At 48.7% G+C, this 22983-nt stretch overlaps 2 protein-coding genes across 2 annotated transcripts in view; one reads left to right on the plus strand and one right to left on the minus strand.

Moving 5' to 3' along the window:
- Positions 1–1171: 1171 nt before the first annotated feature.
- Positions 1172–19450, minus strand: LOC130283987 (nuclear factor 7, brain-like). The gene is made up of 9 exons (XM_056533847.1): positions 19044–19450; positions 10034–10108; positions 8589–8749; positions 4354–4794; positions 4176–4271; positions 3776–4009; positions 3649–3671; positions 3436–3566; positions 1172–1916 (listed from the first exon to the last, which is right to left on the minus strand). The coding sequence occupies exons 1-9, from the start codon at positions 19246–19248 to the stop codon at positions 1378–1380; spliced, it is 1905 nt and encodes a 634-aa protein (XP_056389822.1). The 5' UTR covers positions 19249–19450; the 3' UTR covers positions 1172–1377.
- A 190-nt stretch (positions 19451–19640) lies between these two features.
- KAT8 (lysine acetyltransferase 8) overlaps positions 19641–22983 on the plus strand; it is a 30435-nt gene continuing 27092 nt past the window's right edge. The window contains exon 1 of the mRNA XM_056533855.1: positions 19641–19801. The gene's annotated coding sequence lies outside the window, so the exon portion shown is untranslated. The remainder of the gene's footprint in view (positions 19802–22983) is intronic.

The raw sequence follows: 22983 nt of genomic DNA on the forward strand, positions 1-22983 counted from the left end.
TGCAGTCCAGTAGGCACGAGTGCTCAGGTGAACGGCACTTAATAGTTAAATCAAGCCGGCAGGCCCACCTCTAAGCACAAGTGAGCGCTGGAAAAAGGGGGACCTTTGGAGGAACGAGGCACCGGTCTCCTGTTCACCCACACTATAACCCGGTGTATGGTGTTATACTAGTTTTCCTATAAAGGGGTTATCAAGGAATAGAAAAACTGCACCACCCCTATCCTCAGGTTCTGTATTTTTATTGTAACTTGGCTCCATTCACTTTAATGGAACCAAACTGCAATACAGTAGAATAGCGGACACTCACGGAATAAAAAATAAAAACAATTATAAAAATAAAGTGTTCACTATTGAGATGTCCCTTATTGGGAAAAAAGGCTCAAAAACCTTTCTAAAATGTCTGAATCCTGTACTGTACTCACTCCAGTGTAATTATCTATAAAACATGATAAGCGATATTACAGTAGAATCTCCTAGTATCATTTAATCACCCTTTATCCCCACATAATTTCATCCACCCTTTATACCATGTGCCACCTTACACCCTGTGCCACCTCATTCCCCCATTATTACCCGCTGTGTGAATTCATCACCCCTTTTTTTTATGAAGTGGCAAAGAAGAGGAAATGATGTGGCACAGAACAAAAAAAAAAAAGAGTGGGGGGGGGGGGGGGGATGACTTGACAGAGGGGGAATAAAGTGTCAGGGGAGGATCAGGGAAGGAGGGGGTGAATGATGTGGCCGGCAGATGTACAGAAGCACGAGACCACTGCTTCTGTGCTGGGGCCCCTTACTAGGGAATTAGCTGTACCCCAAATGCAACCCTGTGTACAAGGTAGTGCTGGCACATAAGCCTGGTTGTCCCCTATTAGGAGTGTTTGTCCCCTATTGGTTGTGTCCACGTCCACCATTGGGAATGTCCCCTATTCGGAGGGTGAAAATACATTAAGTCTGATGGGACTCTGCTGGGGAATTAAAAACTGTCCCCTATTGGGAGGTGTCCCCATAAGGGAGATTTCACTGTACCACAAAAAAATACAAGGTCATGGTGTGGTGCTACTTTTGGAAGAAATCAGCTGTTTTACTAATCCCGGATAACCCCTTTAATAATTTGAGCTTTACAGCAAGTTTGTTTTAAATCTATTTAAAGGTAAGCACCAAATCACATTGATTCCAGACAGTCCCTTTATTTCACTGGACTAAAAGGACACATACAAGATACTAATCACTGAACACATTTTATTTCCATATAAAATAAAATTGCAGAAATCAAGGTTGTAAACTAAACAAGAATTCTAAACCGTAACATTTTCACAATTTTTCATGGCATAACAGGTAAAACTAAAGAAAACATGTATTTGGAAGATAGCAAAGCCATCAGTCATGGACGAAACGCAGAGGAGAAGCATTGAGGCCGGAATCATGCAGGAACGGGGACAGGTAAGGATACAGCTTCTCAGTGAACGTGGCCCTGAACGTGTAGATAGCAGACATGTCATCAGCATTGTAGAAAGATATCTGACCTCCCTCGTAATCAACGTAGACCCCAATTCTCTTCGGCTTGGAGTTCAGGACCAAGGACTTAGAAGGAGACTCCAGAGCCTTGTAAGCGTTGCCGTTCCTCAGCCAGATGGCCCAGTAGCCGTTCTTGGGGTTCAGCTTGATCTTTCCCTTGCGGTTGCTGGACTCACTAGCCATACCAACATCCCAAGCGGTCTTGTCTCCTACTTCAACCTCCCAGTAATGGCGGCCAGAATCAAAGCCCTCAGAGCCCAGGACCAGAATGCACTGACTGAATCGTTTGGGATTGTCAGAGACCTGGACTTTAGTATCTCCATATTTAACGCTGGTCATATTATCAGACAGTACTAGGTTGGGGTGCGCAGTGGCAGGATCTAGCAGCATTGGAGTCAGATCTGGAAAAACACAAAAAAGGAATAGTAAAAACTTAAAAAGGTCAACTCCTTTAAACAAACTTCTGGCATGTCAAAAAGTTTTAATCCGATGAGGTTTAATCGTTTAGACGCCCACGACCTCTAAAACTGGGAGAAGCACTTTATTCAACAGCTCGCTGAACAACCTCCCTTATAAAGCTTGTGTTGTGCAGTGAGATGGAAAAGGAAGCAAGCTGGGATGTAAAATGCATAACCATGTGTCTACCCGCTCTTTTAGAGACTTGAGTGTTCGGACCACTACCAGACCCCAACCAACAGCTTGAAATGTGAAGAAAAAATAAATAAAATAAATCTCATAACAGGGACATATTTGCTTAAAAGCCTTAAATGGGTACTCCGGCTGAATTATTATTATTTTTTTTTTAATCAACTGGTGTCAGACATTTAAACAGATTTTTAAAATACTTCTAATACAAAATCTCAATCCTTCCAGAACTTAGCTGATGTATGCACCAGATGAAGCTGCATAGTTCTTTTCAGTCTGACCACAGTGCTCTCTGCTGACACCTCTGTCCAGAGCAGGAGAGGTTTGCTCCTACTTTGGACATTTCCTGACATGGACAGTGGTGTCAGCAGAGAGCACTGTGGTCAGACTAGAAAGAACTACACAACTTCCTCTGGAGCATACAGCAGCTGATAAGTACTGGAAGGATTAAGATTTTTTTATAGAAGTAATTTAAAAAAAAATCTGACTTTCTGGAGCCAGTTGATATATAAAAAAAATAGTTTTCCACCAGAGTACCCCTTTAACCCCTTATTGATGCAGCAATTTTTCATTTTTTGCATTATCAAGTCTTATAAAATCCACAAAACTTAACACTTTCATCTATAGGGGTTGTCATTTGTGGGACATAGTACTTTGTAATGACACATTTTACCACAAAATGTATGGTGAAGCCAAACAAAATTTGTGATGCAAAATTGGAAAAATACTTTTGGGAGGTTGCGTTTTGTGTAGTGCACTTTACAGTAAAAATAACTATTCTGTTGGTCCATACGATTACAACGATACCCAATTAATATAGGTTTTGTTTAATTTTACTAGTAGAAAAAATAAACTTTTCTTAAGAAAATTTGTAGGCTTAAAATTGTCCCCTTCTGACCCCTATAACTTATTTTTCCGCATATGGGGCTGTGAGGGCTCATCTTGCGCTGTGACCTGTAGTTTTTAACTGTGCCATTTTTTGTTTTTAATGTACTTTTTGACCACTATTTATAGATTTTTTTCTGCTATATGAAGTGACCCAAGATGTTCAATTCAGGACTTTGGTTTTTTCCAGTGTGTAAGCACTTATGGTACCCTTATAAATATAAAAAGTTAGTAAAACTGAAATATGTTGGGAAAAATTTTACAATTATTGTTTAACTGCATCCTACAAAAACCTGAGGACGTACACCAGTACGCGTGGAAGAGAGGCAGAATATTAGAATAGCTATTTTTGTGCAACTACTAGCACATACTGATAAGGGTGTCACTTACTTGGAACAATGAAAGATTTCATCTGCTTCCAGAGGGTATATTGGATGGGCCCTCTAAATGTTCCCTGACACAGATCCTTGGAGAGCAGGCTGTTACCTGAAGACATCACATCCTTCTGTTGTTCCTGACACCTGGAAGAGAAGAGTGTGTACCATGTATACAATGTATACTAGAGATTCAGATCACTAGATTAACATTGCAACAGAAACTTACTTTTCAATGAAAGTCTTTATGTCCTGCAAGAAAAAATAAATAAGTTAGTAAAGTAGATCAGAGAGACAAGATAAAGAGCCAGCAACATAACTAAGGATCTTACAGGATTGCAGACAACAGCACTTACAGTGAGGAAAGAGATGGAGTCATTATCGTTCACCCTCTCGTTGGCCATCGTGATAGTCTCCTTAATGTTGTCCTGGTTCTCCTGCATCTTGATCATATTGGCCTCCATCTCCTTAAGCAGGCTCTCTCCCTGTTCCTTAAGCTGCTCCAATAGCTTCTCCTCTCGTTCTTTCAGGAAGGCATGCAGCTTCTCAAACTCTGACAAAATGTGCTCCTTGAACTCGGATATGTTGGTCTGGAGGAAAGACATGTTGAGTCAAGAGTCATCTGTTCACTTGACATAATGGATGAATGCCCCTACTGGTGTGAATAAATTATATATATATATATATATATATATATATATATATATATATATATATATATATTTATTTTAGGGAATACAGGGGCCAATCACTTACCTTGTGCTGCTCAACCTTCTCACTTTGTTGTGTTGTCAGCTGTTCCGTCACCTTGAGGGCTTCTTCTAATGGAGCCACGATGTCCGACAGCTCTGCCTGGAAACAAAGTAATGTAATGTCTAAGAAAACTGAAGATCTGTGGCCATCAATATTCGAAAAGCTTATTCTCACAACTTACCCTGTACACTCCCACGGCATCCAGGATGGGCAGGAAGGTGTGACTTGCGTGTTTCAGAGAGTCCCGGCAGATGACGCAGCTCAGGGTCCCATCATCCTTGCAGTAGAGCTTCAGCCTCTCATCGTGCTCAGGGCAATTCTCAGCAAGTTTAGGCTTCTCTGTAGATTTTGTTGGGGTCAGGGTGGGAGTGCTGCCAACGGTCTTCTTCACCAGGTTAGCCAGGGCCCGATTGGTGGTGTACCTCTTATCGGTGATTACTTCCTTACAGTCAGGGCAGGTAAAGGATTCTTTGCCATTCCAGGCCTTGTCAATGCAGTTACGGCAGAAGTTATGGCCGCATTCCACCATGACGGGATCCTTGAAAAGCTCGCTGCACAGAAGACAAGTCAACTCTTCTGCAAAATCCCCGGACGCCACCACTGAATTTTCAACCTTCAATTTCTAGAAGAACAGAATATTTGAGTATCAGCAAACTGAAATGCATTAGACAGAAAGGGATCATTTGCTTAAGCTGAAAATGAATAGAAGTGTAAAGTTCATCAGAAAATGTTTAGAAAGAGCAGCTCCTCCGACATAACACTGGTAACAACGAGCTCCTGAAATTACCTGCAGTTTGTAGACTATACACACACAATAGCAAATAATGGGAAAAGCAAACAGAAATGTAATCACATAGCAACTTTGCATCTTTTTGAGGAACTGCACCTGAGTGAACCAGCATTAGGCTACTGCTTGGCCTGTGAATGATTATTGCAAAACAAATATAAAAGTGTTTAATGCGGAAAATATATATAAAAATGAAGAGGCTGAAAAAGACATCTCTTCGAGCTGGAATGAACACAAAATAATGGAACACAATGCTCGCAGGGTACAGAGTAATACAGATGATGCCCAGCAGCAATATTCTGGAGGTGACCTATCAGCCTGAAGAGTCTCCATCACACAAGATGGCCTAGTAACGGTATTGGGCATCTTTAGTTTGACAGTGCATGGAAGGAGGAGATTAGTGATGCTAGAGAGATCTGGTCATGTCTTATCAGATCAAGTCATCAAATCAGATCAAGGGGTGAAAAAAATATATATACACACATGTAATGCTTCATTTTAGGCGTGACATGACCTCTGAAATCAATAGACATCTGTGTACTGCAAAGACCAGAGTACAGAACTCTTTACAGGAGGGTATCCCTCAGTTTCCTCTATTAGCTGCAGTCATCCTAATAACCATGTTCAAGAGGATAAACAATACACATGATTAATACCTGTTTATATTCAGCAGATATATTCCACTGTGGAGTGGTCTCTACCCCATAAATATCTGTATGTTAAGAGTCAGTAGACCCCCCCCCCCCCCCCCCACATACCCAAGGATGAAAACGGCAAGACAGCCAATGCAGTGTTTTTTTTGCAGCGTGCACTAGTGCATAACCCCCGTTCCCATGCAAGGTACATTAGGTGTAGATTTCATGAGGAAAGGCAAAACTTTTCAGATATGTTCACACTTTGTGGAATCTTTGCAGATCTTTTTCATCTGATTTTAAATACATTGATTTGGATTTTTGGTACAGAAATACTGCAGGTTTTTTTTGGGTCTGAATCGCAGCAGATCCACATTGTGTAATCATATCTTACCAATGCATGTACACATGAATACACTAATTAAAAACCCTATACATGTCAGTTTTTTTTTTTATAAGAGTTTAAAAATCTACAGAACAGACCAAAGTAAAACAGGATATATTGTTTATAAGTCAAGTTGTCCTTGTAGTAGGTATTTAATGATCTGCACTTCAGAGGAAAGAATTCTATGAATATTCACAATTCCTGGGATAAACTTTGTACAAATGTTGCGGAGCAGGGTATGCAATTTCCCATTTTCTTAAGACTTCACAAAAGGAATGCACACTAGCCTACTTAGCACAATAGGCATTGTGATGAAAAAAAACACTGCAGGGCCCCAGAGCAAAATGACAAAGCTCCACTACATCTGCATATGTTCCCCATTGTGAGGGTTGATTATTGGCTGAATCAGTCTTTATCACCCGATGTAACAGGCCCAGCGACCAACCAATGAACAAGCAAAAGCTTGCTTGTTTGTTGGCAGATTGCTTTATTTCAAGCATGTTTTACAATACCTGTTTGTCAGCCGACTCTCCTCCTGTATTACAGGAGATGTACAGCCAACAAATGACAGACGTAAAGGGTCAAATGAACAATCAGGTGATCGCTCATACTGCTCTGCCTGCAGAACAGTGTAATAGGCTCCTAAATCAAGCGCCGATCTACCTAACTGGCACTTGCATCAGGAAGCCCTTTGCCTAATGCAGCACTGACGTGAGAACACAAATTGATGACCAAGATTAAAGCTGGCCATACACACTAGATGTACTGCGGCCAACCCTCCTATCTAATGCATACAGACGGAAATGTCGCAAAAGAGAAGGGTCTGGAATGTTGGATTTTATTCTCAGGAAGATGAGCTCGAGAAGAGGCTTTCTCCCTCTCCTCACTGAACACATGCACTCTCACCCCAGAGTGTGCATGGTGGGGATTTCAGGACAAAACAGTTGCCCATATAAGAACGATCTGTTCACACGTGTGTTGGAGACTCCATTACAGTCATTTACCAGAGAAAGAATAAAACCAAAACCATGTAAAATTATTAAGACTGAACCATATGCATCTCATTTTAAGTCAGTTGGGCCCGTGGAACACCATTGTTATGTGACAAATTTGGCAACAAAATTTTTTAGTTTCCTGGTCCTAGGACAAAAAAAAAAAAAAAAAAGACAGAAAATGACAGATGTGAACAGTGTCAAGTTTTCATGCTGAACACCATAACTATAAAGTCACAACCAGCAGAAATCTCAATATTTGCCTGTTCCATTTATTTATAATACACTGGCTAGGAGTTACTAAGATCATAGGGTTTTTAGAATCTTTACACATTAGGGTAATGCCTTTTATATTGCATCAGATTTACTAACATTACTTTGTTCGGTGTATTTGGCTGTTTTTTGTTGAGTACTTCTCCTAATGCCGTAACCGAACACAAGCTACACCAAAAACTGTAGAAAAACCCTTAAGAAAAAAAATAATTAAAAGGCCCCCCTTTAGGGTCTCTGAGCTGCTGTGTAGGCGTTCGAGAAAATAAAAAAATTTAAAAAATCAGGAAAACCCAACAGAAACATAAGGCTGGTAGGAAAATCCAGAACGCTACAAATACAATAAACTCTACAAAAAGTGTTTGCTTTCCGTTCAGTAAATCTGGGCCAATGTCTTCTATTCTCTGTGCAGAAAAGCCCCAAGGGAAAAAATTTAATAGTTTAGTAGCCATAGTTACCGTGTTTCTCAGTGGCCTGCACCTCGATAGAGAACATACAGGAAATATGTGAACCTACTGTAACTGGCAGATGGATGCTCAGTGTTTTCAATACCTTTCCTGAAACTCAGAGATTGAAATATCTGGGAGAGACATGAAGACCTGCTGGGAATCAGCTGATCCCTTTAGGTCTAAACGCTAAAACTCATAGGGTAAACTGCAGGCGGCCACTGCAGGAGAATTGGGGTATTCCACACCAAACATTTATGTTCCAGTTGTGCCAAGAACCGCAGAACAAAAACTCTTTGCATCGGCTAAAAAGTGGAGCCCCCTGAATAATGTCCACATTCACTTATCCGGTAATTTGAGTAGATGGACACAGTTTGTACATTTAAACTGTAAAATTGACCGCTGGACCACAAATTTATCACTAGAATTAAGGGGCACTCTCTGTACAGCATTAGCTGTACTTCCAAGCAATGTATTGTCGCACAACTATGTTCACTTGAATGGGTCAGGTTGCAGTTTGCTACAGACAGCAGCTAGGTAGAGTAGTGCTGTGTCTGGTAAAGTCTAGTGATGCAGCCCCTTCATTCTAGTGATTGATTGGGTCCCAGGAGATTACCACTTAAAAATAAGTAGCAATGAATTTTTTCATATTTGTTCAAGACATAAAGATATCCCTAAGAAAAAGCTAAATGAAAATAAATAAGATAAAAATTGTGCGCTTACAAACCCCATTGACACGTATAAAAGAATTGACAAACATCCTGTTACATATAACCTTAACATTAAAGAAAGTGAACAGTTTATTTATGTGACGGCGGCAAACAAGTAGGCTTGGTATTACAGACCATCCCATTGATGTGGCGAGCACTGGTGTTGGACTGACAGATTTGGGGGCTCGCGTTACCTTCGGTTCGGGTTCCTCTTCCTCATTTTTGCGTTTCTGTGGAGTCTTTCCATTCTCTGTGACATCCGAGCCCGTACCGTTTGCCACCTCAGCCTCCTCCTTCACTGGTTTAGGAATCACCAACCTCGTTTTGTCAACCCATTCGTTTTGTCGTCGATTCACTGTGAAGGTAAAATTGAACTTACAACATAATTTCATAATATAACAATAAGAGGGTGAGGATTGTGGGATGTAACTTACCATGGTTTTTATAGTGTGGAGCTTCTATGGGCCACCACAATGCACTTCTGCAGTAGACTTGCCCCTTTAAGCTGCAATTATCGGGGCAACAGAGTATAAACCACTACAAACAAGGACAGCCTAACCATTACATAAAGGATGCTCTTGGAACTCCCAGGATACTGGAAAGTGAATTCATCAAGGATAAAAGACCGAACGTGATGCGCAGAAGTGCCTGAAGTCTTACAGGCCGGACGCTTGCTATTCAATAGCGATGATAAAAAAACAAAAAAAAAAAAAACAAAGCAGCGGAGTTAAGCTGAAGCAAGATCCATCTTGACAACGCATCTCACATTGTTGGCCCATCGGGCAGATTATGGTGATTTTGAGGTAGAGGGGGGCTAGAGTCTACCTGCTGTGTTACTCAAAAAATAAACAGTAGCATTACTTTCGCACAGCAGGAATCCAGTGCAAAACAAAAAAGAAAAAAAAATATATAAAAAAAACAACAAAAAAAAACAATGGTCATCCCGGCTGAAAAAAAAATAAAAATAATGCAGAGTCCGGAATAAAGGCAGATTGCACCAAGACAGCAGATGCAGCAGTGGATGATACGGGATGGGCCATGGCAGAGAAAGCAGGGGAATAAGGCTTACTTTTGGAAGCAGAAGTGAAACCGAGGCCCTCGCCTGCAGCTTCAACTCACATTCTGTTTTTAATTTCCAATAAAAGGTTCCCTGCTGTAACTTAAGAAATTTTCGTGTTAAGAGTTGTCTTAGACTAGTATTGATTCGGGAAGTAACGTTTTCTTTTTGCTCTTGGCGACGTCTTTCTACCCATGGAAGCGCTTATCGAAGACGTTGCACATAAGAGGAAGGAACAACTAAAAGGATGCGGAGAGATCAGACAAATACATGGCACAAACTACACAGAAGTGCAGTCCGGTGCCCATCAATAAGGATTAGTCAGAGCGGCTACACTGGACCTAGAGGAAAGAAAACCTCCAGGCAGGCAGCTTGTCATGTCACAGGGGTGACCAGAAATCAGCTTGTGCTATTGACTCCAAAGGTTTAATGATTGGCCCGAATGCCACGCGGGATTAGACGAATCCTAGAGAATGGCGCCTTATAAATAACTGGGATGTTATCCTAACTCATAGCTCCCAACTCAGACTGCAAGAGAAAATTATCAGCAAATACATTACCCCCACCCAAGTGACTACTTACAACCAGCGTAATGCACGTAGAATTCCTCTCGGCCGGCCTGCTTGTTCATTCTGGTTTTCACAATTTCTGCATCATCTGTAAGGAAAAAAAGTGAGTTAGACAATGCTACAGAGTGCAGACTGCCACATTAGAAGAGCAGGACGGATCAATGAGTGTATATGGTGACAGAACAGAAAGCTTGTGTCTATTAGGGGAGAGTATGAAGGCCTTGCACATACTACACTGCTGGGAACACCATGTCTAAGGCTGCATTCACACCACGTTTTTTCATTACAGTTCTCGTATACGTTTTCAATTTGAAAACTGTAAGGAACCGTATTGAAAACCGTATGCATTGACTCTCCACGGAAAAACCGTAAGCCAAACAATGCATCCGGTTGTCTCATGTACGGTTTTGTCCGTTTTTTTCCTGTACTTATAACCGTAGCCTACCATGGTTTTTGGTCAAGGTGAAAATCCGTACTAGGGATCGACCGATAGATCTTTTTTAGGGCCGATACGATAATCTGTGGACTTTAAGGCTGATAACTTATACCGGAATATCGGTATAAGTTATCGCCAAAATTGTGAATATAGGCCGATAATATCGGCCAAACCCTAAACCGTACACTTTTTTTTTTTTTTTTTTTAAACATGGGAGTCACTGACACCGGACATCATTTTTCAAGCAGTATACGCTTTTTAACCGTATACTGGTTCAAATTTGTACCCTTTTCATACAGTTTAGGCTGGGTTCACACCACGTTTTTCAAGTACGGTTGCCGTATACGTTTTCATTATAGAAAACGGATGGAATCGTCTTGAAAACCCGTATACATAGACAATTGAAAACTGTATGCATCCGGTTTGCTTGCAATAAGGAGATTTCTGTTTGCTTACGGTAAAATCTCTTCCTCGGAGGATCCATTGGGGGACACAGACTGTGGGTGTATGCTGCTGTCTCTAGGAGGTGTGACACTATGGTAATGAGAAAAAAAGACTGCTCCTCCCAGCAGGATATACCCGCCTTCAGGCTTTGAGCCAGTTTAAGTTCCAGAGCAATAGGAGACCAACAGGTCAAAGAAAATCCCCAAAAAACTGTCCGAGAACCAGAAGAAAAAACAAACTGAACACACCCTCGGACAGAGAACCAAAGGAAATCCCAAAAAGGGCGGGAGCTGTGTCCCCCAATGGATCCTCCGAGAAAGAGATGTTACGGTAAGCAAACAAAAATCTCCTTTTCTCTATCAGCTCCATTGGGGGACACAGACCGTGGGACGTACCAAAGCCGTCCCTTGGGTGGGCAGATAAGCAGTCAGGCAGATGGCCGATCCACTGCCGCCTGCAACACTTTACGCCCCAGACTAGCATCAGCCGATGCAAAAGTATGAACTCTGTAAAACCTTGAGAAAGTGTGCAAAGACGACCAAGTAGCCGCTTTGCAAATCTGCGAGGCCGAGGCTCTATTCTGGAGAGCCCAGGATGCCCCAAAAGAACGGTAGAATGAGCCATAACCCTTAAAGGAGGAATCTTCCCCTTACAGCGATAGGCTTCCGAAATGGCGGACCGAATCCACTGAGAATGGTGGCCTTGGAAGCAGGTTGTCCCTTGCGACGACCTTCCGTAAGGACGAAAAAGGAATCACACTGACGAAACAAAGTGATGGAGAGATAAGACCGAACAGCGCGAACTACATCCAGCTTGTGTAGTAAGCGCTCCTTAGGATGAGAAGGAGCAGGCCAAAAGGACGGGAGGACAATGTCCTCATTGAGATGCAATACCACCTTAGGCAAAAAAGGAAGGATCTGGCCGGAAAACAACCTTGTCCTGGTCGATCACCAGAAACAGAGAACGGCAGGAAAGAGCTGCCAATTCAGACACCCTCCGGATGGAGGCGATGGCAACAAGAAACGCCACTTTCCAAGAAAGGAGGCGGAGAGACACCTCTCTAAGGGGCTCAAAAGGTGCACCCTGGAGAGCACTCAGAAACAAATTCAAGTCCCAAGGGGGAGAGGGTGACCGATGAGGAACAGCATGGGCCACTCCTTAAAGGAAGGACCGGACATGAGAATAGAAGCCAGGGGCCGCTGGAAAAGAATAGCAAGGGCCGAAAACAGACCTTTAAGGGAACAGAGACAACCTCAGTTCCAAACCCGACTGCAAAAAGGAGAGAAGACGGGGAACCGTGAAGGTTACAGGGGATAAGTCCTGAGCTTCACACCAACAAAAATAAGACCGCCAAGTACAGTGGTAAATTCTTGCAGAGGAGGGCTTACACGCCTTGAGCATGGTGTGAATGACTTCGGAAGAGAAGCTGCGGGCCTTCAAAACCGCGGTCTCAACCGCCACGCCGTCAAATGCAGCGAGTGAAAATTGGGGCGGCACAGCGGACCCTGAGAGCGCAGGTCCGGGAGGAGCGGAAGGCGCAGTGGAGCGTCATCCAGGAGCCTGACTACGTTGGCGTACCACAACCTTCGGGGCCAATCTGGAGCTACCAGAATGGCGGGGACGCCCTCTGTTTTGAGCTTCCTCAGAACCCTGGGAAGGAGCGGAAGGGGAGGGAACAGATAGGATAGGGCAAACCCCGCCCAAGGAATCACTAGGGCGCCCACGGCCAGAGCATGAGGGTCCCGGGACTTGTCGATTTATGTACGCCACGGCCGTGGCATTGTCCGACTGGACGCGGACATGACGGGACTGAAGCAGGGACTCCCAATGAAGACAAAGAATAATCGCCCGTAATTCCAATGTTTATCGGAAGAAGGGTCTCTCGGGGAGACCAGAGTCGCTGAACCGTCCAATCCCTGACACGCCGCCCTAGCCCGTCAGGATGGCATCTGTTGTAACTACCTGCCAGTGAGGGGGGGGGGGGGGGGGAAGGAATGACCGCTCTTTGAGAAGAGGGGGGCGGGGCCACCAGAAAAGCCTAACAGACCCTGCGAGGGAGAACAATCTGACGATCGAGGGACAGAGGAGACCTGTCCCATCGAGAGAGAAACGCCAGTTTAAGGGGGAGTTAATGAAACTGAGCAAAGGGTATAGCCCCTTTAGTTGCCACCATCTGACCCAGGACTTCCATACAAGTGCGGATGGGGACTGACCTGGGTCTGAAGGGAGCGGACCCAGAAAGAAGCGCCAGACGTTTGTCCGGCAGGAGGCAAATTAGGCAGAGGCCGTGTCGAAGCCAAGTCCCAAGAAGGTTATAGACTGGGTAGGACAGAGGACTGACTTGTCCTGGTTGACCATCCACCCGAAGAGATACAGAGTGTGGAGAGTGACATCCACATACTCCAAAGTCTGGGCTCTGATAGGAGCCTTGACGAGAAGGTCGTCCAGATAGGGTATAACAGAGACTCCCCTCGACCGTAACAGGCCTAACACTGGCGCAAGGAACTTGGTAAAGACCCGAGGCCAGACCGAAGGGGAGGGCTACGAAATGAAAATACCCCTCCGGAACCGCAAAGCGGAGGTACCGGTGATTGCCTGGAAATATTGGCACATGGGAGGTAGGCATCTTTGATGTCCACCGATTAAGAAACTCCTTGTTTCAGGGAAGCCACCACCGAACTGAGAGATTCCATTCGGAAGTGACGGCTAAGAAGATGACTGTTGAGACACTTGAGGTCTAGGATTGGTCACACAGAACAGTCCTTCTTGGGAACCACAAAAAGATTGGAATAGAAACCCCGGAACCGTTCCCCTGGAGGAAAGGGAATGATAACCCCCCTGGAGAAGCAGAGACTGGAGCGTCTCTTGAAACTGCTTCGCCAGATTAGGTGCCCGGGGGGCTCGGGATAAAAAAAAAAAAAAAAAAAAGCGATCCCCCGGAAGGGAGGCGAATTCGATTCGGTAACCGTTGGACACCACATCCCTGACCCAAGTTCCAGATGTCTCGAAAAAGTAAGAGACGACCTCCCACCCGAGAAAAAAAGCCGTGGGTGGGGGCCTCACTTCATGTCGAAGTGGGTTTGCGGTTGCCTGATTTGGGCGCAAAACGGTCAGAACGGTCCGACTTCCAAGACGAGCGTGCCCGGAACGAGGGAGCCTTCTTGTCCCGCGAAGGCGCCTGCCCGGACCCTTTGCTGGAGCCAAAGGGCCGAAAGAAAAAGGACTTCCCTTGGGAAGTAGGGCGAGCCTTATTTTGAGGCAACCAGGAACTCTTCCCACCCGTCGCCTTAGAGATAATCTCATCAAGGAGCTTGCCGAAAGGACGGCCACCCGTAAAAGGAAGCACAGTGAGACCTTTTGGAAGCGACATCCGCATTCCAAGTTTTAAGCCACAGAGTGGCGGAGAGCCGCTAGGCGACCCACAGCAAAGGCAGGACAACGGGCTGACTGTCTGGAAGCTGCGCACAGAAAGTCCCCAGACTTAGAGCATTGGAGAGCCAGGACAGATAGATCCTCTGGGGGGGATCCCGCTAAGATATCCTGATGGAGCTCTTGGCACCACTTCGACAGGGCCTTGCCCATGTCAAGGCGAAGATGGGAAGAAGAGAAGAGCCAGCTGCTTCAGAGGCAAACTTCGCTAAGGATTCTACCTTCTTGCCCGTGGAATCCTTGAAGGCAGCGGCATCTGCCAGTGGCTGTGTAGTCGCCTTAGAGATCCGGGAAATTTGTGGATCCCAGTGGGAGGGGAAACCACCTAGGTGACAAAGTCCTTGTCAAATGGATAACGTTCTTGAATAGTCTTGTTTCCCGGGAACCTCTTGTCTGGATGTTTCCATGCAGATTCCAGAATGTCGACAAAGTCAGCGTGAGAGCTGAGCCTTTGAGGTGCTGGCTTAGCACGATGAAAGGATACTCCTGGAGCGACATCCGAAGATCCTGGGTCCTCTAAGTGAAAGGTGTCTCTTATGGCTGTCACCAATGAGTTCACCGTTTCAACTGAATCCGAGCAGTCCTCTGAGTCATATGCCGGCTCTGAATCCTCGTCCGCCAGGAGAATGTAAATGAGTAGAGGCAGTCCTGGAGAGGGGGGGCGACCCTGACCGGGTACGCAGCTCTGGCGTGGCAGAGCGGCGACTCAGAACGCCCTCCGGAGGAGCGACATTTGTGCGCAGATGACAGGGGGTGGGACCCACGAGGGGGAACGCCCACATCTATCTGAAGACTCAATGGAAGAGTCAGACAAGGCACCCCAAGTACGCTTATGAGAGCGTGAAGTATGTGGAGACGGGGAGCGGCCCTGCACAAGAGGCTCGCGCAAGAAAGACCCCCAAAGGGTGGACACCACTTCCTGGGAGGCCTCAGCCACTGAACGGGAGACTTGGGTCAAGTCAGCCATATACTGGGTCAGGGAAGAAGCCCAGGCTGGTGGAGGAGCTGAATCCACCAGAACCGAAGGGCATCAGGGGGTACCAGGGGCCTGGGGGAGCAGGCAGGGCAAGTGGGCTCAGTAGAGCCAGGCATCTTGGTATTACAGTGCTTACAGGCAAAATAAGTCACTGACGTTCCAGGATTCTGTTTAGAGGGAGGAACAGCTCTGGGTACTGATATAATGAGAAAAAAAAGACAGGGACTTTCTCACCCTTGTCTGACCCCAGGCAGCTGCAGAAGGAGAACTCGGCTCCGTGCAGCTAGAGTGCCAGCCAATAGGGAGAGAGGAGCGTGCCTGAAGCAGAGGCACTAATTTGGCCCCTCCTAACTGAAATTCGCTCCCATGGCGCTGATTGGAGGCTACTGTGCGCCTCTGAAGAGCTCCGACCGCCCTGTGGGCAGAGCTATGGACTGCTGAGAAGCAGCTGTAATGGCGTCCGCTCCTTGTCCCGAGCGCACTTCAGCCGCATATGTGCTCGGGGAATTTTGCGGCCGGCCTGTACACCGGAAGGGACTGCCAGAGAAAATTAAAGTAAGCCGGCGCTGAGAACGCCCGGCCCGAACCAGCTCCGCGGCTGTAGCTGCATATCAGGCGCTGCCGGAGAAGAGAGGGAAGCCGGCTCTGAGAGAGCCCAGCTGGTACCAGCGCCACAGCCGCATATAAGGCGCTGCACACACATGCCCAATAAAGTACATGCCCCCTGAATTGCCACTGCTCCACATGCCCCCCCAAATTCCACTGCTCCCAGAATAAAAAAATCCAGCCCCATAACCTGAAAGGTGGGCCACAAACAGGGGGTCTCCAGAGGTTGCGAGTCCGTACCTAAGGAGAAAAGGGAGGAAAGTACTTACCTCAGTCAGAAGAACTTACCTAATGGAGTCTTCAGTGAAGTCTTCAGTCAGCTTTAGTTACCTGCATCACGCCTGGCTGCTATGCGCGAGCGAGGCGAGCAGGTAAATAGGGGGACCCGGACCCATGAGGTACCAACCCAGGCGCTGACCCTTGGCGAGGGGGGGTGAACAGTGCACATGCGCAATGTCTGTGCCCCCTTATTCGCAATGGGGAAACAGGGAACCGGAGTCCCCACCTGAAAACATGAAAGAAAAACATGGAGAATTCCAGACCATGTCCACCTCCTTCAGACACTAAGCTTAAACTGATTAGCTCAGGGCCTGACGGCGGGTATATCCTGCTGGGAGGAGCCGACTTTTTTTTTATTACCATAGTGTCCCACCTTCTAGAGACAGCAGCATACACCCACGGTCTGTCCCCCAATGGAGCAGATAGAGAAATGGTTTTTTCCCGTACTCAAAACCGTGGTTGACCAGTTTTGTCTCAGGGTTAAAAACCGTATTGCAACCGCATACGTTTTATTTTTTAACATGGACGTCAATGGGAAACGCACATGTCTATCCTGGTTGGGAAACACTGATTTAGTGGTGTGGTGGGGGAGGGGGTGGTGTGTGTGCGCGCATCTGTGTGTATCTTTATATATCCCAACCTACCTCTGGCAGTATATAGGAGAATATATCTAAATACAATCTATATAATTTACAGTAGGCCCCATCCTGTCTCCAGCAATTTCAATGGGAAAGTATAGAGACAACTGTATATATCACCCACAGTAGGTCCTAAACTGCCTTCAGCAGTATACAGGGGTACACATATGGGGCAGTATACATCAGTAGAAAATATAAGTAGCAGTATACAGATGGCAGCATATAGCTGTATATATCACTAGCAGTAGCTCCCAATAGCCTCCTGCATTACATAGGACAGTAGATCACTCACGCAAGGTCCCGTCCTACAGTATATAGGGGGCATTATATAGGGGTATATACAGAGAGCAGTATACAGAATTCTAGAGGGGTATATACAGGGAGCAGTATATATCACTCACAGTAGGTCCCCTCCTGCAGTATATAGCGGTATATATAGGGGCAGTATATAGCAGTATATATATATATATCACTCACGGTAGGTCCCGTCCTGCAGTATATAGCGGTATATATAGGGGCAGTATATATCAGTTTATATATATCACTCACGGTAGGTCCCATCCTGCAGTATATAGCGGTATATATAGGGGCAGTATATATCAGTTTATATATATCACTCACGGTAGGTCCCGTCCTGCAGTATATAGCGGTATATATAGGGGCAGTATATATCAGTTTATATATATCACTCACGGTAGGTCCTGTCCTGCAGTATATAGGGGCAGTATATATTAGGGATTGACAGATATCGTTTTTTTAGAGCCGATAGCTTACACCGATATTCCGGTATAAGTTATCGGCTATTTATCCCCCCGCAACACCGCAGTAGATCATCGATTTAAAGCGGGCGCTTTAAATCAATGCACTGCAGTGGCTTTTGCTGGGCCATAGACCGCCGCCACCTGCTTCTCTCCCCCTGCCTGTCAGGGGGTCCTGAGACCTATCACCGCCGCACTACCCCTCCCATCCCCGGTTTTATAATCCCTGCTCCCGGGGTCCACTCTACATCTGGCTCCGGTGGCGTCCTCCTGCCCTGTCACTGTGCGCACTGACGGCGACGTCACTTCGCGCACAGCAGGACGCAGCAAGAAGTAGCGTGGGCCCCGGGAACCGGTAATTATAAAACCGGGGATGGGGGAGGCAATGAGCCGGGGCGTTGCGGTGAGGGGTGCGATGCGGCTGTCGCGGTGCATTATTGGCAAGGTAATTGCTGATAATGCCCAAAATCGTGATTATCGGCCGATAATATCGGCCATACCGATAATCGGTCGATCCCTAGTATATGTCACTCACGGTAGGTCCCATCCTGCAGTATATATAGGGGCGGTATATAGCAGTATATATCACTCACGGTAGGTCCTGTCCTGCAGTATACATAGGGGCAGTATATATATCACTCACGTAGTTCCCGTCCTGCAGTATATAGCGGTATATATAGGGGCAGTATATAGCCATATTATATCACTCACGGTAGGTCCCGTACTGCAGTATATGGCGGTATATATATATAGGGGCAGTATATAGCGGTATATATGGGGCAGTATATAGCAGTATATATCACTCACGGTAGGTCCCGTCCTGCAGTATATAGGGGCAGTATATAGCCATATATATCACTCACGGTAGGTCCCGTCCTGCAGTATATGGCAATATATATAGGGGCAGTATATAGCAGTATATATATCACTCACGGTAGGTCCCGTCCTGCAGTATATGGCGGTGTATATATAGGGGCAGCATATAGCAGTATATATATCACGGTAGGTCCCGTCCTGCAGTATATGGCGGTATATATAGGGGCAGTATATAGCAGTAAATATATATCACTCACGGTAGGTCCCGTCCTGCAGTATATGGCGGTATATATAGGGGTAGTAAATGGCGGTATATATGGGGGCAGTATATATATATATATATATATCACTCACGGTAGGTCCCGTCCTGAAGTATATGGCAGTGTATATATAGAGGCAGTATATAGCGGAATATATAGGGGCAGTATATATATCACTCACGGTAGGTCCGTTCCTGCAGTATAAAGCGGTATATATAGGGGCGGTATATAGCAGTATATATATCACTCACGGTAGGTCCCGTCCCGCAGTATAAAGCGGTATATATAGGGGCAGTATATAGCAGTATATATATCACTCACGGTAGGTCCATTCCTGCAGTATATATAGGGGCAGTATATAGCAGTATATATATCACTCACGGTAGGTCCCGTCCTGCCTCCGGCACGAGTAGGTGGCCCCGATCTGGACGACCACATCTTCCTCCACGTCCCCGTCGTCTGCCCCGTCATCGTTTTCGTCGTCTTCCTCGTCCATGGGCTCCTCGGGGTTGTTGTCCGCCTCCTCCCCGGTCACCTCTTTCTTCTCCAGCTCTGAGGAGATTTCGGGCTGCGCTGTGGAGGCCATAACGGCGGGAACACGTGGTCCGGGAGAGCGCGGGAAAGACGGGTACAGGCGGCGGGGGGCCTGGAAACGATCACCTCACACCACACAAGGGGCGCCTGGAGAGCGGAGTGGACCGGTTTTGGGCTGACGAGGAGAACACGTCTGCACAGCACACCACCAGCACCTTCACTGCGGAAACCGACCCCAGAGAGACTGCGCATGCGCCGCGCCCGCACAAAGACTCGGGAGGAGCCGCGCCCACACAAAGACTCGGGAGGAGCCTAACGCGGGATGGCCGCTCTCACACAATGGAGGCACCTGCAGCGTGCCCGGGATTAAGATGGCCGCCAAACCAGCAGCGCGAATGAAGCATCACGTGACCTGTGACGCACTTCCGGCAGTCGATCGCGGCCTACCTACGTTCGGGTGAGAGACGCAAGAGCAGCGTGTACACCCGTACAGAGGAGGAGACACCCGAGCGGTGAGGCGGAGGAAGCTGCGGGGCCGCCATACTGCCCGGGTACGGAATTATCTGCGGAGTGACGTCACACACGCTGGTCATGTGATCCATAAGGTATTATAGCCGTAGATTTGGTCCTTGTTTTTTGTAGAATGGTGACTATGCTTCTCTATATCAGACGGGATCACGTGATAAATCCCAATTATTAGTTAATTGTATTACATTTCTACATATTCTAATTATATCATTTAGATCAGTGGTCTCAAACTGTGGCCCTCCAAATGTTGTAAAACCTCAACTCCCAGCATGCCCGGACAGCCCACTGCTGCAACATAGCCGAGCACAATGTCCAGGGGGTACATCCACGACATACAGGGGGGAAGGCAGCGATGTCCAGGGGGTACATCCACGACATACAGGGGGGACGGCAGCGATGTCCAGGGGGTACATCCACAACATACAGGGGGGGACGGCAGCGATGTCCAGGGGGTACATCCACGACATACAGGGGGGAAGGCAGCGATGTCCAGGGGGTACATCCACGACATACAGGGGGGAAGGCAGCGATGTCCAGGGGGTACATCCACAACATACAGGGGGGACGGCAGCGATGTCCAGGGGGGAAGGCAGCGATGTCCAGGGGGTACATCCACGACATACAGGGGGGAAGGCAGCGATGTCCAGGGAGTACATCCACGACATACAGGGGGGACGGCAGCGATGTCCAGGGGGTACATCCACGACATACAGGGGGGAAGGCAGCGATGTCCAGGGGGGAAGGCAGCGATGTCCAGGGGGTACATCCACGACATACAGGGGGGCGGCAGAGATGTCCAGGGGGGGACGGCAGCGATGTCCAGGGGGGGGACGGCAGCGATGTCCAGGGGGGGAAGGCAGTGACGTCCAGGAGGTATATCCACGACATACAGGGGGGGAAGGCAGCGATGTCCAGGGGGTACATCCACGACATACAGGGGGGAAGGCAGCTATGTCCAGGGGGTACATCCACGACATACAGGGGGGAAGGCAGCTATGTCCAGGGGGTACATCCACGACATACAGGGGGGAAGGCAGCTATGTCCAGGGGGTACATCCACGACATACAGGGGGGAAGGCAGCGATGTCCAGGGAGTACATCCACGACATACAGGGGGGACGGCAGCGATGTCCAGGGGGTACATACAGGGGGGAAGGCAGCGATGTCCAGGGGATACATCCACGACATACAGGGGGGAAGGCAGCTATGTCCAGGGGCTACATCCACGACATACAGGGGGGAAGGCAGCGATGTCCAGGGGGTACATCCACGACATACAGGGGGGAAGGCAGCGATGTCCAGGGAGTACATCCACGACATACAGGGGGGACGGCAGCGATGTCCAGGGGGGAAGGCAGCGATGTCCAGGGGGTACATCCACGACATACAGGGGGGAAGGCAGCGATGTCCAGGGGGTACATCCACGACATACAGAGGGGAAGGCAGCGATGTCCAGGGGGTACATCCACGACATACAGGGGGGGCGGCAGCGATGTCCAGGGGGTACATCCACGACATACAGGGGGGAAGGCAGCGATGTCCAGGGGGTACATCCACGACATACAGGGGGGACGGCAGAGATGTCCAGGAGGGGACGGCAGCGATGTCCAGGGGGGGGACGGCAGCGATGTCCAGGGGGGGAAGGCAGTGACGTCCAGGAGGTATATCCACGACATACAGGGGGGGAAGGCAGCGATGTCCAGGGGGTACATCCACGACATACAGGGGGGACGGCAGCGATGTCCAGGGGGGGGACGGCAGCGATGTCCAGGGGGGGGCGGCAGCGATGTCCAGGGGGGGGGCGGCAGCGATGTCCAGGGGGGGACGGCAGCGATGTCCAGGGGGGGACGGCAGCGATGTCCAGGGGGGGGGACGGCAGCGATGTCCGGGGGGGGGACGGCAGCGATGTCCAGGGGGGGGGGCGGCAGCGATGTCCAGGGGGGGGGGGCGGCAGCGATGTCCAGGGGGGGGGGCGGCAGCGATGTCCAGGGGGGGGAAGGCAGCGATGTCCAGGGGGGGGGGAAGGCAGCGATGTCCAGGGGGGGGAAGGCAGCGATGTCCAGGGGGGGGGAAGGCAGCGATGTCCAGGGGGGGGGGGAAGGCAGCGATGTCCAGGGGGGGGGAAGGCAGCGATGTCCAGGGGGGGGGGGGAAGGCAGCGATGTCCAGGGGGGGAAGGCAGCGATGTCCAGGGGGGGAAGGCAGCGATGTCCAGGGGGGGAAGGCAGCGATGTCCAGGGGGGGAAGGCAGCGACGTCCAGGAGGTATATCCACGACATACAGGAGGGGAAGGCAGCGATGTCCAGGGGGTACATCCACTACATACAGGGGGAAGGCAGCAATGTCCAGGGGGTACATCCACGACATGCAGGTGGAAGGCATCTATGTCCAGGGAGTACATCCACGACATACAGAGGGGAAGGCAGCTATGTCCAGGGGGTACATCCACGACATACAGGGGGGGGAAGGAAGCGATGTCCAGGGGGTACATCCACGACATACAGGGGGGAAGGCAGCGATGTCCAGGGGGTACATTCACGACATACAGGGGGGACGGCAGCGATGTCAAGGGGGTACATCCACGACATACAGGGGGGGCGGCAGCGATGTCCAGGGGGGGACGGCAGCGATGTCCAGGGGGGGAAGGCAGTGACGTCCAGGAGGTATATCCACGACATACAGGGGGGGAAGGCAGCGATGTCCAGGGGGTACATCCACGACATACAGGGGGGACGGCAGCGATGTCCAGGGGGGGACGGCAGCGATGTCCAGGGGGGGACGGCAGCGATGTCCAGGGGGGGACGGCAGCGATGTCCAGGGGGGGACGGCAGCGATGTCCAGGGGGGGGGAAGGCAGCGATGTCCAGGGGGGGGGAGGGCAGCGATGTCCAGGGGGGGGGAAGGCAGCGATGTCCAGGGGGGGGGAAGGCAGCGATGTCCAGGGGGGGGGAAGGCAGCGATGTCCAGGGGGGGGGAAGGCAGCGATGTCCAGGGGGGGGGAAGGCAGCGATGTCCAGGGGGGGGGAAGGCAGCGATGTCCAGGGGGGGGGAAGGCAGCGATGTCCAGGGGGGGGGGAAGGCAGCGATGTCCAGGGGGGGGGGGAAGGCAGCGATGTCCAGGGGGGGGGAAGGCAGCGATGTCCAGGGGGGGGGAAGGCAGCGATGTCCAGGGGGGGGAAGGCAGCGATGTCCAGGGGGGGGAAGGCAGCGATGTCCAGGGAGGGAAGGCAGCGATGTCCAGGGGGGGAAGGCAGCGACGTC

The sequence above is a fragment of the Hyla sarda genome, chromosome 8, assembly GCF_029499605.1.
Source record: "Hyla sarda isolate aHylSar1 chromosome 8, aHylSar1.hap1, whole genome shotgun sequence".
Lineage (NCBI taxonomy): Eukaryota > Metazoa > Chordata > Amphibia > Anura > Hylidae > Hyla > Hyla sarda.

Bases quoted from the DNA above. Each gene is read 5' to 3' on its own strand.
- LOC130283987 (XM_056533847.1), bottom strand. From the start codon at position 19,248: ATGGCCTCCACAGCGCAGCCCGAAATCTCCTCAGAGCTGGAGAAGAAA. The intron at 10,109-19,043 runs GTGAGTGATATA...TTTTCCTTACAG, and splicing joins GAGGCAGGACGGGACCTACC to ATGATGCAGAAATTGTGAAA. The intron at 4,010-4,175 runs GTAAGTGATTGG...TCTTTCCTCCAG, and splicing joins AGAAGGTTGAGCAGCACAAG to ACCAACATATCCGAGTTCAA.